Source organism: Oreochromis niloticus, linkage group LG17 (genome assembly GCF_001858045.2).
Source record: "Oreochromis niloticus isolate F11D_XX linkage group LG17, O_niloticus_UMD_NMBU, whole genome shotgun sequence".
Taxonomy (NCBI): Eukaryota; Metazoa; Chordata; class Actinopteri; order Cichliformes; family Cichlidae; genus Oreochromis; species Oreochromis niloticus.
In genome coordinates, this window is record NC_031981.2 from 14,516,496 (window position 1) to 14,531,057 (window position 14,562).

Genomic DNA, 14,562 nt, shown 5'->3' on the forward strand with positions numbered 1-14,562 from the left:
GCTGGGATTCTTCAGTCTTTCATGGGACAACAGGAAGTTCGAGATAAAAAGCAGAGAGAGGATGCTATACTGCAAGAACAGCGTTTTAAGAGTTTGCAACACCAGTTTCGGCTTTTGCAAATGGAAGTGCAGGCCAGAACCACCCCACTTCCAGAGCCCACATCAACTGATCCAGAGCCTGTTGAAACTCCAGCTGATTATCAGACACAAGCAACATCTCAGCATGAGGGTTCTGGCTCAGCCTCCATATTAACAGGTCAGTCTGTGCATATTCATCATCCTAAACTGGAGAAACTAGCTGTTGAAGATGATGTTGAACATTTTCTCACTACTTTTGAGAGAATTGCAGCTGCTTGTCGCTGGCCAGAGTCAGACTGGATTTTTCACCTCATTCCTCTTCTGACTGGTAAGGCTCGAAGTGCCTATGTTAATATGGATGTGGACGATTCACTGCAATATGAGAAGGTAAAAGCTGCCATTTTGCAAAAATATGATATAAACCCAGAAACATACAGGCAAAGGTTTCGCTGTCTTGAAGTTTTTGATGAGAGTCCCAAGGAACTGTATGCAAGACTGAAAGAACTTTATGAGAAATGGATTCAGCCTAAAAACAGAACTATAAAAGAAGTTGGTGAAATTATTGTCTTGGAGCAGTTTTTAAGAATGCTGTGTCCTGAGCTTCAGGTTTGGATTAAGGAGCATAATCCAAAGTCTGCTGCAGAGGCCGCCACCCTGGCTGATGTGTTTGTAGCTGCTCGAAGTAAGAGTCAGCCATGGAGCAACAGTGCATGGAAGGCTGCCCGAGATTCACGTCGGTCGCAACCCCCTCAGCATCCTCAGAGGTCAGCGACGGGTGTGGGTAAGCCCTTTACAAGGGAAAACCAGCCTCCAAATACCTCGAAGCCAGGTAAAAGGCCACCAGTGTGCTACCTTTGTGGACAGGAAGGTCACACTAAGCCCATGTGTCCTAATAATCAAAGCAAATTATCTCAAATGTGTTTTGTGCCTCATCAGAATTTGGATATTAAATCTGAGAGAAAGCAGTCAAATAAAATCACCACAGTTAAGATTAATGGACAAGAAATGAATGCTTTAATAGATACTGGCAGCACACAGACTCTGGTACACAGGAAATATGTGTCAAATGACCGCACATGCCCCTCTGAAACCATATCAGTTTGCTGTATACATGGTGATGAAAGACCATACCCTACTGCTGATCTGTTTATTGAAGTGCAGGGGACATCCTATCTGTTAAAGGTTGGTGTAGCTGACAGTCTGCCCTATCCTGTAGTTCTTGGGGAGGATCTGCCAGTCATCTATGATTTGTTGAGAGAAGTGCAGGAGTGTAATGTTGCTATAACAAGGGCTCAAACTAAAAATCAGGATGAGCATTATGCAACCCTCAGTGCTTTACCCTTCTTTGAGGCTGAACTAGAGACAGAACCCGGAAGTCTCGGAAGCCACGCAGTCAAAGAAGACGTGAAAAATTTCAACACACTGTTGGAAACATATCAGTTCAGGCTGCTCCAGATACGCCTTTAGGTTTTTCAGTACCTACAAACATCAGACAAATGCAGCAGGCTGATCCAACTTTGTCTGCCATGTTGCTGAGGGCTAAGGAAAAGGACTCTGTTGAATCTGACACAAATAAAGAGCAGTTCATTCTGCAAGATGGCATTTTATACCACCAGCACGGCCAGGTTAAGCAGTTAGTGGTCCCTAAAGTGGCTCGCGAAACAGTGCTTACTTTGGGGCACTCCATTCCCTGGGCTGGCCACCTGGGGAAGCATAAAACCACCGCTCGCATTAAGCGATACTTTTTCTGGCCTGGCTTGTGCTCAGATGTTGCCATGTTTTGCAGGAGTTGTCCTCAATGTCAGAAGACTTCAATTAGGGTCCCCACCAAAGCACCACTCCAACCTCTCCCAATCATTGGTATACCATTTCAGCGCCTTGGCATGGACGTAGTTGGTCCTGTGGAAAAAAGTAAAGCTGGAAATCGCTTTATGTTAGTCATTACAGACTATGCTACGAGGTATCCTGAAGTCTTTCCATTAAAAACTGTTAAAGCAAAAGCTGTAGCTTCCTCATTGATTCAACTGTTCTCAAGGGTTGGATTCCCACAGGAGATTTTGACTGACCAAGGCACTAATTTTATGTCTACACTGTTGAAACAAGTCTATAAGCTGTTAGGCATCAGGAGTGTGCGGGCAACCCCTTATCACCCACAGACAGATGGACTGACTGAGCGTTTCAACCAAACTCTCAAACAAATGCTCCGAAAGTTTGTCAATGATACAGGGTCTGATTGGGACCAGTGGCTGCCATACCTCCTTTTTGCCTACAGGGAAGTTCCTCAAGCCTCCACTGGCTTCTCCCCATTTGAGCTTCTTTATGGCCATGAGGTGAGAGGCCCATTAACCCTGCTGAAGGACTCATGGGAGGGAGAGCAAGGTAAAGAGGAATCGGTCAGTGTTATTTCATATGTCATTCATATGAGGGAAAAGCTTCAGCAGATGAGTGAACTGGCACAGAGCCATATGGCAGCTGCTCAGAAGCAACAAAAGACTTTGTTTGATAGGAAAGCTCGCCACAGGAGTTTTGTCCCTGGCCAGAAGGTTTTGGTCATGTTGCCAACTTCTGACAGCAAGCTGCTGGCAAAGTGGCAGGGACCCTTCGAAGTACAGAAGAAACTTGGACCTACTACCTATAAAGTTTCCACACCAGGTCTCCAGCGAGGGAGTAGAGTGCTCCATGTTAACCTTCTTAAGGAATGGATTCCACGCACTGAGAATAAAACAGAGGGGTTGCTTATTCACAGCGTGGATGAGGAGGAAGAAGTTAATGACTACTTGCCTTCAGTAACAGCCTCTGTCCTGGACCTGAACCATCTCACCAGTGAGCAACAGTCTCAGGTAACACCTCTGATTAATTCAGACACATTTCAAAAGTACCCAGGTCGCACCAGTCTGGTGGAGCATGACATTGTTTTAAAACCTGATGCAGCTGTGAAGCGTATGAGTTACAGGATACCAGAACGCTTCCTGGTGGAGTTAAAGGAGGAGGTGGACCTCATGCTGTCTCTTGGAATCATCCAACCTTCAGCAAGTGAGTGGTGCAACCCTGTTGTGTTGGCTCCGAAAAAGGATAGCACAATACGATTTTGCATCGACTTCAGGTACCTCAATTCCATATCAAAATTTGACTCTTACCCAATGCCACGCATTGACGACCTCATTGAGCGTTTGGGGAAGGCAAAATATCTGACGACCATTGATCTCTCCAAGGGATACTGGCAAGTACCTCTCACTAAACAGTCTCAAGAGTTGACAGCATTCCGTACTCCGTGGGGATTGTTCGAGTTCACAGTCCTGCCATTTGGTCTGCATGGGGCCCCAGCAACATTTCAAAGACTAATGGATAAGGTACTCTGTGGTCTCTCAGCATTCACCTGTGCGTACCTTGATGATGTTGTTGTTTTCAGTGGAACTTGGGAAGAGCATGTGGATCACCTAAGGGTCGTGTTGGATCGGCTGCGTTCCGCAGGCCTTACCATCAATCCAGCAAAGTGTGCTCTTGCTAGGACTGAAGTCCAGTACCTCGGGTTTACTGTTGGAGGTGGGACAATTAAACCGCAGGTTGACAAAATTAATGCAATTGCATCATGTCCTCTTCCACAAACCAGGAAACAGCTGCGATCCTTCCTTGGCATGGCTGCGTTCTATAACAGATTCATTCCCAACTTCTCAGCGAGAGCAGCCCCACTGACGGACAGCACTGGCTCAAGATGTCCCAATAAGATTCGGTGGACAGCTGAAGCCATTGCAGCTTTCAAAGACATTCGCCAGTCCCTGAGTAAGGACCCCGTTCTGCACTCACCAGATTTTACAAAAGACTTTACGTTGCAGACTGATGCTTCTGAAAGGGGTCTGGGAGCAGTGCTTCTGCAGGGACCACCAGGGGATCGACATCCTGTCGCCTACATCAGCCGTAAGCTGCTACCAAGGGAGAGCCGCTACGCAACGGTTGAGAAGGAAGCCTTGGCCATTAAATGGGCACTTGACTCTTTCAAATATTATTTGTTGGGAAGAGAATTCATCCTTCACACTGACCACAAAGCCCTACAGTGGCTGGAAAGAATGAAAGACACCAATGGGAGAATCACCAGGTGGTATCTGGCTATGCAGCCATACCGGTTTAAGGTTCACTACATCCCTGGTAAAGACAACACCACTGCTGATTACCTCTCTCGCTGCCTGATGGAAGATCCAGAAGTGGGGGGGTGTGTGATGGCCAAACCCGTGGCCACACTCTAAAAGTCAGTAACTCTTGTATTTTCATTTGAACATAGTAACACTCTTTAGTTTCCAATAACTTTATTGATTGGTTGGGATACATTTGTTCTATTTGTAAGCGCGCACATTTAGTTTACTTATGTATTCCCACCACTTCATTATTTTGATTTTTGACTAACCTTTGTCTTTTTCTTTCTTACCGCCATCATCCCTGGGAGTTGCTGGACAAAAGATGGTAGCCAGGGTTTGAAACCATTAAATACAAAGAGGGCTAATTGGACCACAACACCACTTCCTACGGAAGGGGAGAATATATGTTTTCTTTACTTTAAAAACAAAGTATTTGTATTTAATTAAATATTTGGGTTTAGGGTTTGATGGTTTTGATTTTCTTCTTTAGTATTTAGTTTATTAACAAATTAGAATGTACTGCATTGTGTTGTGATTTATGATTGTGTTTGTTTGTCACCCCTCATGTGTCACAATGGTCTGATCAGCCATTATATATACCCCTGTGTGTCATTTCATGTTTAGGTCAATTATGTTTGTTTGGGCAGTCATTTGGTTTGTTAAGTTTGTAGTCTTAGCCTGAGTTCAGTTTTGTTTCTTTGACCTCTTTTATGAGCTCAACGTTTATTGCTTTTGTAAATATATTTTGGGGTTAAATAAATGGCAACCCTATTTTTCAAATAATTCCTGAGACTCCTCCTGTTTTTCAACTCGGTCCCTCACACTTATACTTTAAAGTTCCTTCAGATAACTTATGCTGTAAATGGTGACATATAAACCACTTTCAATCAAACTGAAATGAGTGGAACAGGTCTACTGCTTTACAAGCCCATTCAGAAACGAAACGAGGACACTGCAATCTTTATCTGACCTGGACAAGCTAAAGCAGATGAAACGCTCCCAAACTCCTGTCAAATGCTGTGTGTGTTTCAAGCAGAGATGCCAGGGGTCACAGGTTAAAGATAAAACACAAAAAAGAGGAAAAAGCAGTGTACACTTAGGTCAGGAGACCAAACATAGCCGTTTTATTTTTTTCCCCTCCAACAAATGCTCTATCGTTTCACAGTTATGGCTTCAATATTTTTTTTAAGAAAGCTGAATGATCTGGCCTCTTCGCTAATGTTGCATTCTCATCATATAATTTATAGCGCATTTATCAAGAGGAGCTGCAGTACAGCAGTGTCACTCATGCTGCTACTACCCCTGAGTATCCTGCAACAGCCAAGCCACAGGAACCAACTCACATGCATTCCTGGGTTGCATACCGGAGCAGCATGGGTTGAACAGCAAATTCTGTTTGGACAACATGTATAGTGTGACAAGCCAAAAAGTACAAACTAAAACTGAACTACCCTAATTCGCATGACCATCCATCCATTTTCTACCACTTATTCAGGTCTAGCTCACAGAGCCAGCAGCCTAAACAGAGATACCCAGACCTCCCTCAACCCAGCTACCTCCTTCAGCTCTTCAGATGGTCAAAAAGCCAGTCCCATCCAGCCAAGGGACGGAATCTCTCCCGCATGTCTTCAGTCTGCCCTGCGATCTCCTTTCAGCTGAATATGCTTGAAACACCTTGCTCCTTAAAGTCCAAGGATCCTAATTGGATGCTCAAACCGCCTCAGCTGGTTCCCTTTTTATATTTAGGAGCAATGGCTCTACTGAAGCCATCACCTTTCTAATGAAGACCCCGGATGCTCTAAAGAGGAATAGGCGACGGTTGGACTGCAGATCAACCAGTAAATCAACTGCTCACATTCGCTTTCAGCTCTGCACCCATCTGACAATCCTCCCGTTTCCTCCTACCCTCACTTGTTGAGAAGTCCCTGACATAATTCAAACTCCTTCACTTGGGGCACCAACATATTCCCAACCAAGCATGTAGACTCCACCCTTTTCTGACTGAGAATCGTGGCCTTAGAAGTAGAGCCCCGGCAATTTCGCTTTCAGCTGCAAACCAGCCAAGTGTGAGCTGGTGATCGATGAAGCAAGCAGGACTGTGTCATCCACGGAAAAGCAAACACTTAAACTTCAGGCCATTGAACCCCTGCACCATCCAAACTAAGATTGTCTGCAATTTGTCGACTTAGATGACTAATCACTAATCGCTACTGTCACTAGTGTGCACCTGACCTCTTCACTGATACCCAGTGCTGATAAATCTGCCCATTAGCCACTAGATGAAGGTTAGAAAAAAAAATCTATAACGTTTCAGATTCAAAACCCCAAAATAATGCAATTAGAAACTAACAAACAACTTAGACTCAATGCCCCCACAATTTTCTAAAAACACTGAAAAAAAGTAACCAAAGTAAATTTCAGTTTAGTTTTAAATTTAGCTTCCTTCTACATTTTGCCCATAGTGTCACAGTTTGAGAACCACATTAGTGTTTTACTTCTTCCGACTGCACATGGCATCAATTTGTGGAGATTCTCTTCCCTTGAGATCAATACTCCAAAAGCAAATGAAGAAATCTTGTTGCTTTTTGTTGAGAGAACCAGACGGACGCCAGCTTCATTACTGGCCTACAAAAACCCTTCCTGCAGCACAGCGAAAAGACGTTTATAAACGGGTTTGTTGCTGATATAACCTTTGCTTTTAAAGGTGAAAGCCTGCAGGGGGGATAGAGCTGACCGAAGCCTGCTATCAGCTTTGATCTACAAGGAACTGCAGGAAAACTGTAAAGGAAATAAAGCCGAGGGCCATTAACTCATCAGGAAATGGTGAGCTTGTGTGAATGCCTGCCACCCCCCACATCACCCTGGTGCACAAACAGGATATCAACCACACCACACAAAATCTGAACTTTTGTTGGTTGCACGGGTATAAGGGCAAACAAATGCATTAGTACAGTAACTAATTGAATATTCATTCAGCTGTAAAGAACTCACATTTATATGTCTTTTGCAAGTTACTTTTCCACTCTCCTACAACATCCATAAAATAAAAAAAAGCTGAGAGAAGCACTCCTGCTCCTGCACGTGAGCAAATGGATAACTAGCAGTAACAGTGTACAGTGTTTGGCTGGCGACTAAGCCTAGCTCATGTATCAGGAATCTTTGTTCAAACATGTGGCCGTTCGCTGGGGGAAAGCATGAGTCACAGCTCTCTGCTGCTGGGTTCGCTGAGACGTGTGAATACAGCGTGTGCTCTGGGCTGACGTGACCTTCTTGCTACTTTCCTTTATATAACACCGCAGTGGGAAATAAGGGCACTGTGCCACATACGCCACCCTGACTCAGCGTGCGTGTTACCTGTAATGATTACCACTTTAACCCGAGCTTGTGAGTCTATGTAAGATAAGATAAGATAAGATAAGATGGCCTTTATTAGTCCCACAGGTGGGAAATTTGTTTTGTTACAGCAAAAGTGCAAAGTTATGTAGCAGAAATTAGAAAACACTGGAATGCAATAAAATACAATAAAATAAAATAAAATACTATATACAATAGAATAAAATAGAATAGAATAATATATACAATAGAATAAAATAGAAATACAAATACTATATACAACTGAGTAGGAAAATACAAAAACAACTTCGTCAGAAGAAGAATTGCACGTATAGCAGTCTTATTGCACATGTGTGGGTTTGTGTGTTTGATCAGCTGCAAAAGTCTTTATTGTAGAGTCTGACAGCAGTGGGGAGGAAAGACCTGCGAAATCTCTCCGTCCCACACCGTGGGTGCCGCAGTCTCCCACTGAAGGAGCTGCTCAGTGCTGTCACAGTCTCATGCATGGGGTGGGAGATGTTGTCCAACAGGGATGACAGCTTAGCCACCATTCTCCTGTCACTCACCACCTCCACTGGGTCCAGAGGGCATCCTAGAACAGAGCTGGCCCTTCGGATCAGCCTGTTCAGTCTCTTCCTGTCCCCAGCAGAGATGCTGCCCCCCCAGCAGACCACACCATAAAAGATGGCTGAGGCCACCACAGAGTCATAGAAGGTCTTCAGGAGTGGGCCCTCCACTCCAAACGACCTGAGTCTCCGAAGCAGGTACAGCCTGCTCTGCCCTTTCCTGTAGAGGGCGTCTGAGTTATGAGTCCAGTCCAGTTTGTTGTTCAGATGAACACCAAGGTACCTGTAGCTGTCCACAGCCTCGATGTCCATACCTTGGATGTTCAGTGGTTGCAGTGGAGGATGTTTGTGCCTGCGGAAGTCTACCACCAGCTCCTTGGTTTTACTGGCGTTGATCTGGAGGTAGTTCAGCTGGCACCAGCTGGCAGCTGGACTCGAGACAGCAAATGTAAAAAGGGGAGAGGAAAGAAAAGAAAGGGGCCAAGTATTTCCTGCTGCCTTACTCGGGCTTGATGATGCATCGCATCACCACAAAGCGGGGTGAGTGTGCAAACAGCTCTTGAACCGACATGAACCTCATCTGCTCAGTCATACGTCATCTCAACAACTCATAAGATAGTGTTATCATGGGTTGTAAGACAACTTAAAGGTCAGAGAGAGTACAACCAGGGTGAGCAACACAGACACCCCACAAAACCTTGCTTTATTCCCTGATAGAGCTGCCCTCTGACAGCACTGCAGCAGATTACCGAGCTAAACATCCCTTCCTGAATGAGCGGAGATGTGTGTACTTGGCTAAACCCTCACCATCAACAGCCCCTCTCCTCCACTTCCTCTCATCAAGGGCCTCCTTCCTGTGTAACTGAGAGGGTTTATTCATTAGTCCACGCACTGTGAGGGGGTTCATTGTCCTCAGTGATCAGTGCAGAAACACAAAGGCTGGAGGCTGGCATCACCATTATTTTAAGCTCTAAATAACCGCTCTGCATGGGGCGCCGACACGCCTACATTAGGGAACTGGCAGATCTCTAATGGATGGGTGGTGGAGATGGAGAGGATATGAGGGCAGTTAAACACACCTGGCTGTCTTTATCTGCCCCAGAGGAGCACCTGACTCGTCCGAGTGCACTCAGGCAAGGCTTACATAAACAGAGCCGGACTTGGACAGCAGTAAGAGCCACTGAGGTCTGACAGATGGATAAAGCTCTGTCATTCTGCCCTCAGGGGTTAAATCATTTTAGCCAGCTAGGCATAAAAGCAACATATCACCCGTGCAGTGTTTACAGTTTGAAGGACACAGCGGGGCTTTCTGTAGTCAGCTGGTAAACAACAAAAAGAGGATCACTTTGTTGTTTATAGGGCGTCAGGGAGCCCCCGGGAGTTTTAAACAACTTAATTGTTTTCAGTGCAGGTTGAGCTGCCCTGAGGCCCACAAGCACTGGGACTCTGTTTTCACACATGTCTTCAACATGGCTGAGCCTCCTTTAAAACCTACCGAGTCATCAGTCTTACAAGTGTCTGCTGCTGAAAGACACGACCCAACAAACACAGACTGAACTCGCTGTGCAGATTCACAGTTCATAACATACAAATTATTGATCTATTAGTTTGGTACATCAGCTATCAGTTTGACATTGTAATTTAAAGTGGTTTTCTAAACCTCCTTTAATTTGAACTGTGTGGTATATCTTTACTGTTATAATTCAAACTGACTAGTAATCAATACATGATGCTTTTGACCCTTAATCGACTTTGATTGAGCCAAATGTAATGTTATTTCCACCTCAATGAGAGTCAGCTGAATATAAACAAGAGCTATGAGGCCGTCTTTACTTCAGCCAATCAACTTATCAGACATCTAAACAGATGATCTGAAACATCACAGACAGCAGTAGTTTTACAAAAAAAAGGGGGGGGCTTCCACTTAGCCTAAACACCAAAAAGGCTCTCCACAGAGGTGATCCATCTCTCTTTAGTGTGCTCACACTCTGTGCGACATTGACAGATCATGCATTGAACTTGGCTCGCCGTAGCTCCCATCAGTCATTCGCTCCATCTCATTGAGCACCACTGGTCTATCATCGCCCCCACTGTCCACACGCACATTAGACAATGGGCAGACCGGAGGGCCTGACACCTACACCGTGATCTGACGTGACCTACCGGGGATTTACATCCATAACACTCATGTAAATTTGCCTCTAAGAAACACATGAAGCGATCCATTTACAGAGGCAGGTCTTGCAATCAGGTGAGGCTCAAAATGATGAATAGCACTCAGACTTGCACCTGAAATCTAAACCAAAGGGTCTAATAGTGGGTTATACTGCTTCAGGGCACTGTTACCCCTGCAGATAGTCAGGACAAAACCCTGAAGGGGCAGCAAAGTAAAACAAAGAGGTCAGAAGGTTAGTAGCAGGATAGCAGAGACCCCCAGAACATTTCTTCTGCAAACAATCATTTTGTATTTTTTTCAAATGCTTTTTTCTCATTCAGGTGTAAGTCTACCACTGTAGGCAATGTAAAACTTTTAGATTAAAGTATTTATCAAATATCTAATAGGCACCAAAAAATATTCTGTTGGCCCATGAGGTTAAAGTACCATTTTTAGAAGCAGTTACAATAAAAGACAAAATTTCTCTTTTAGCACATAAACACAGTATGGTATTAAGAGTTTAAGGAAATTGTGCCTACTATTGAGTCTCAGTTAAGCATAAGACAAGATTTACTTTGTCTCAGATTTGGGAAATTCTCTCAATTTTACACAGATTATTTATTTCAGAAACTCATCTTCACGCTCTGAAGATGTACACAATGTGGTCATTTTTTTAACTTTACACAATCTACCTTATTCTCTAAACACTAATTCCACTTATTTCTGGAAATAGTACTTTCCTGTACTCTGAAAGTAGTATTATGACTTTAAAGTAAAAAAATAATAATTATTCAACTTTATTCTTGAAGTAGTACTCTATCTTGTTCTCATAACAGTACTTGACTTTATTCTGGAATTAGTATTCAACTTTTTCCATGAAGTAGTACTTTTATTTTAATCTTGAAGGTACTTCGAGTAGTATTTCAACTTTATTCTCATGATTGCATCTGACTTTATTCACAAAATAGTATTCTACTTTAGCCTCAAAGAGGTATTTCGACTTTAGCATCAAAGTAGTAGTTGTTCCCAACTGGGAAAAGTATTTCTGTCTTCCTCTCAAAGCAGTATGTTGACTATTTTCCTGAAGTAGTAGAGGGCTATGCTGTAGTTAATGTAGATATAATGCAGTATTACAAATTTGGAATTATTAAAGAAATACTATAAACTAATAAAACTGAAGTGAATAAGAAACACAATGTGGAAACTAACTGAACCACAACTGAATAAAAACAAAAATTAATATGACTGCATTAAACTGTAATAAAGAGATTACTGAAAACGTGGGGGGAGTTTATCAGGACTTTTTTTTCAGCTTTCCTGTAACCTCACTCTTCACAAATCTGATGCTGATAAACCGTGACACTGATTCAGACAGCCTAACCACATTAAAGTACAGCTTGTTTTGTTTACTGAAACACAGGTGATAGAAAACAGGGCACTCTCCAGCAACTGAGACAAAAGTCTCCCACACAAACACCAACAAGAACTAGGAGAATGAGCTCCTCCGCTTTCCCCTCCAATGGCGTGCCATCACCCACAGCCAGAGAATATCCCTTTCCTTCTGGCCTGCCTCGTGGGAAAGAGGCTGGAAATGTGGCCGTTTCTGGAGCTTTTCTGTGAGTATGTGTGAGTGTGTGCGTGTGTGGTGTGTATCTGCTTATTAGTCATCAATGGGGGAAGCTCCAACATTTGTTCCTTTTCTTGCTGGCACATGACACACAGCTAGTCTTTTTTGGCACTGACACGCCACAAATCCTGGCTGCTGAGTTTTTTGGCAGCACACTTGGTGGTTACGCAATGGCTTCCGTCATTTCAACATGAGCAACCCCCCACCTTAAAAACCAAAAAACAGATTATTGTATTCCTAAACAGTCACTGTGGAAATGCACCCACACAGGCTGACTCAAAGAGTTGTCTAGGTCAGCCCATGGACTTAGAGCCACATTAAAAACCAAGAGAAAGCTGCAAAAAAAGAAAGTCGGATGCTGAGGAAATCTCATGATCAAGAAGTGCAAGACGTGCGTCACAATATTAGGTGTGGACTGAAATTTGTACATTTAGGCAATGCACATTACACAACAATAAGATTCCCATCAAGATTTCAACAGCTCCCACTTACATCTACACATGAATCACAAAAACATCTGCTACCTGCAATCACAATAGAAGGGGGACACCTCCACCCCACAAAAAAAAAAAAAAAAAACCCAGGACAAAACAAATACACCACACACACACAAAACCCAGACACGTGCCTGCTTGGTACCTTTAAATAATTCCCCTGCTTGCCACTAGGGGTCCCAGGCCATGTGCCTCCTCTTTCTAAAAGGGGGGGGGGGATTTAAATTTCTGCAACTGTCAATCAAAAGCCAAACCATAACAATCTCCTTGTTTTCCCCCCACTTACTTTCTACCAATATAAAAACAGCATTAAAAACAAAGCTCATTTGTATTAAATAATAAATATCAACTACCAGCTTGCTATAATATTAACGTACAGGTTTTGCCCAAACAAGTTGAAGTTGTTTATTAGATCTGCTTGTATAATTAAGTTTAAAATACAACTCAGACGCTGCCCGAGGCTGCCGTTACCTTTAATAACCTGCCAGCTCTGGCACACTTTGTACCGTAGGGCTGGTTTAACTGGATTTAAATTGACTGAATCACAGCGACATCAACATTAAAGTTATCCTCTAAATAACTCTACGGAGAGGTAGTCACGTACGCTTTTGATCACCCGTGTTGACTGACACAGCTCCATATACCATCAGCTATAAGAACTACTTTCTATTGGGCTCTATTTAAGTAAATACCGCTGATTATTAATATAATTACAAAGAGCTGGATCGTGTCGCTTGATTTAAACTTATCTGCGGCACGATGAAGTTCATTAATGTTGTTTTTAGGGGCGCGAACCCCCACTTTCGCCCGTAAAGTCGTGTCAATAGACGGTTTAAAACCCCCGTCGCCCACCGCTAACGGTTAGCACGCTAAGTTAGCCAAGACCGCTCAGAAAACCGTCGCCTTTCCTTAAAAAACAACCCGTGTTTCTCGCCTCCAGGTAACTACACCTCTTTAGGATGTCGCAGACTACATACCTGCCGTGAAACCAGTCTTTACAGATGTCGCACTCGATCATAAACCGGCTCACATCGTAGGGCTGCCGGCAGACACAGTACAGCGGGGCCGCCGCCATCTTCCTACTGTCCCCAAACAACGCAGGAATGAAGCGGGCGGGGATTTAACCCAACATCCGGAAATACCCGAGGGGAGAGCCGAGCACGCACGAAATCCGCCATTCTGAGGCAATCCCACCTCTGACGTCAGTTTCCAGATTATGCATTTCCATCTGGTTGTGTGGGCACACCAACAATAGACGCAAACTTTTTTCCAACAAAGGAATGACATAAAGGGCTCTGTTTTAGGCGTTATGCTACAATCGGATAAAAGCGAAAAATCAGCCTCAATTTAAATTATTCTGATTAAATAATCTCCATAATCTGCGATATGTATTATTTTACCATATTAAGATGTTTGTTTAGTCCTATTACATTTTAATATGGATATATTCATTGTGTTTATTGAACTTCACCTTCCTGATTTTATTTAAATATAAAATATTTCAGATAAAAAAAAACGCTAATATTAGATAAAGTTTTTTTATATGATCATTTTAAGGGAAACATCAACCTGGCTCTGTGTGAAAAAGTAATCTCCGCCTAAACCTACTAAGTAGCTGTGCCACAGAACATTTTCCCAAAAGTCTCAGGGATGATCAAGATGTTTTTTGGCAAATGTGAGACTAGCCTTTGTGTTCTTTTTGTTCAACAGTAGTTTTCTCCTTGGAACTCTCCCATGGATGACATTTTTTGCCCAGTCTCTTTCTTATTGTTGAATCATGAACTCTGACCTTAACTGAATCAAGTGAGGCCTGCATTTCTTTAAATGCTGTTCTGGGTTCTATTCGGACCTCCTGGATGAGTCATTGATACACTCTTTGAGTAATTTTGGCATCGTAGTGACTCCAGGGAAAGCTTCACCACTGTTCCAAGTTTTCTCCATTTGTGCATAATGGCTCTCACTGTGTTTCGCTGGGGTCCCAAAGCCTTAGAAATGGCTTTGTATCCTTTTCCATGACTATGTTTCCCAGTTGTTATTGAATGTCTTAGATGGCAGCAATGATGTGTTGCGTTTTGACATCTTTTAGCCTACCTACTTTGCTTTATGAGATAGGTTCTATTTACATGATTTCTTGATTCAACAGGCCTGGGTGTGGCTCAGTCAATTACTTTTTGGGCCA

The 14,562-nt window shown here is 43.3% G+C and overlaps 1 protein-coding gene across 1 annotated transcript in view; it reads right to left on the reverse strand.

The window, feature by feature from the left end:
* The window catches only part of kdm7aa (lysine (K)-specific demethylase 7Aa), a 30,274-nt gene extending 16,763 nt beyond the window's left edge, over positions 1-13,511 (reverse strand). Inside the window, exon 1 of the mRNA XM_005456661.4 lies at positions 13,361-13,511. Coding sequence (XP_005456718.1) covers positions 13,361-13,458 — 98 coding nt within the window. The 5' untranslated portion in view covers positions 13,459-13,511. The remainder of the gene's footprint in view (positions 1-13,360) is intronic.
* Positions 13,512-14,562: the final 1,051 nt, after the last annotated feature.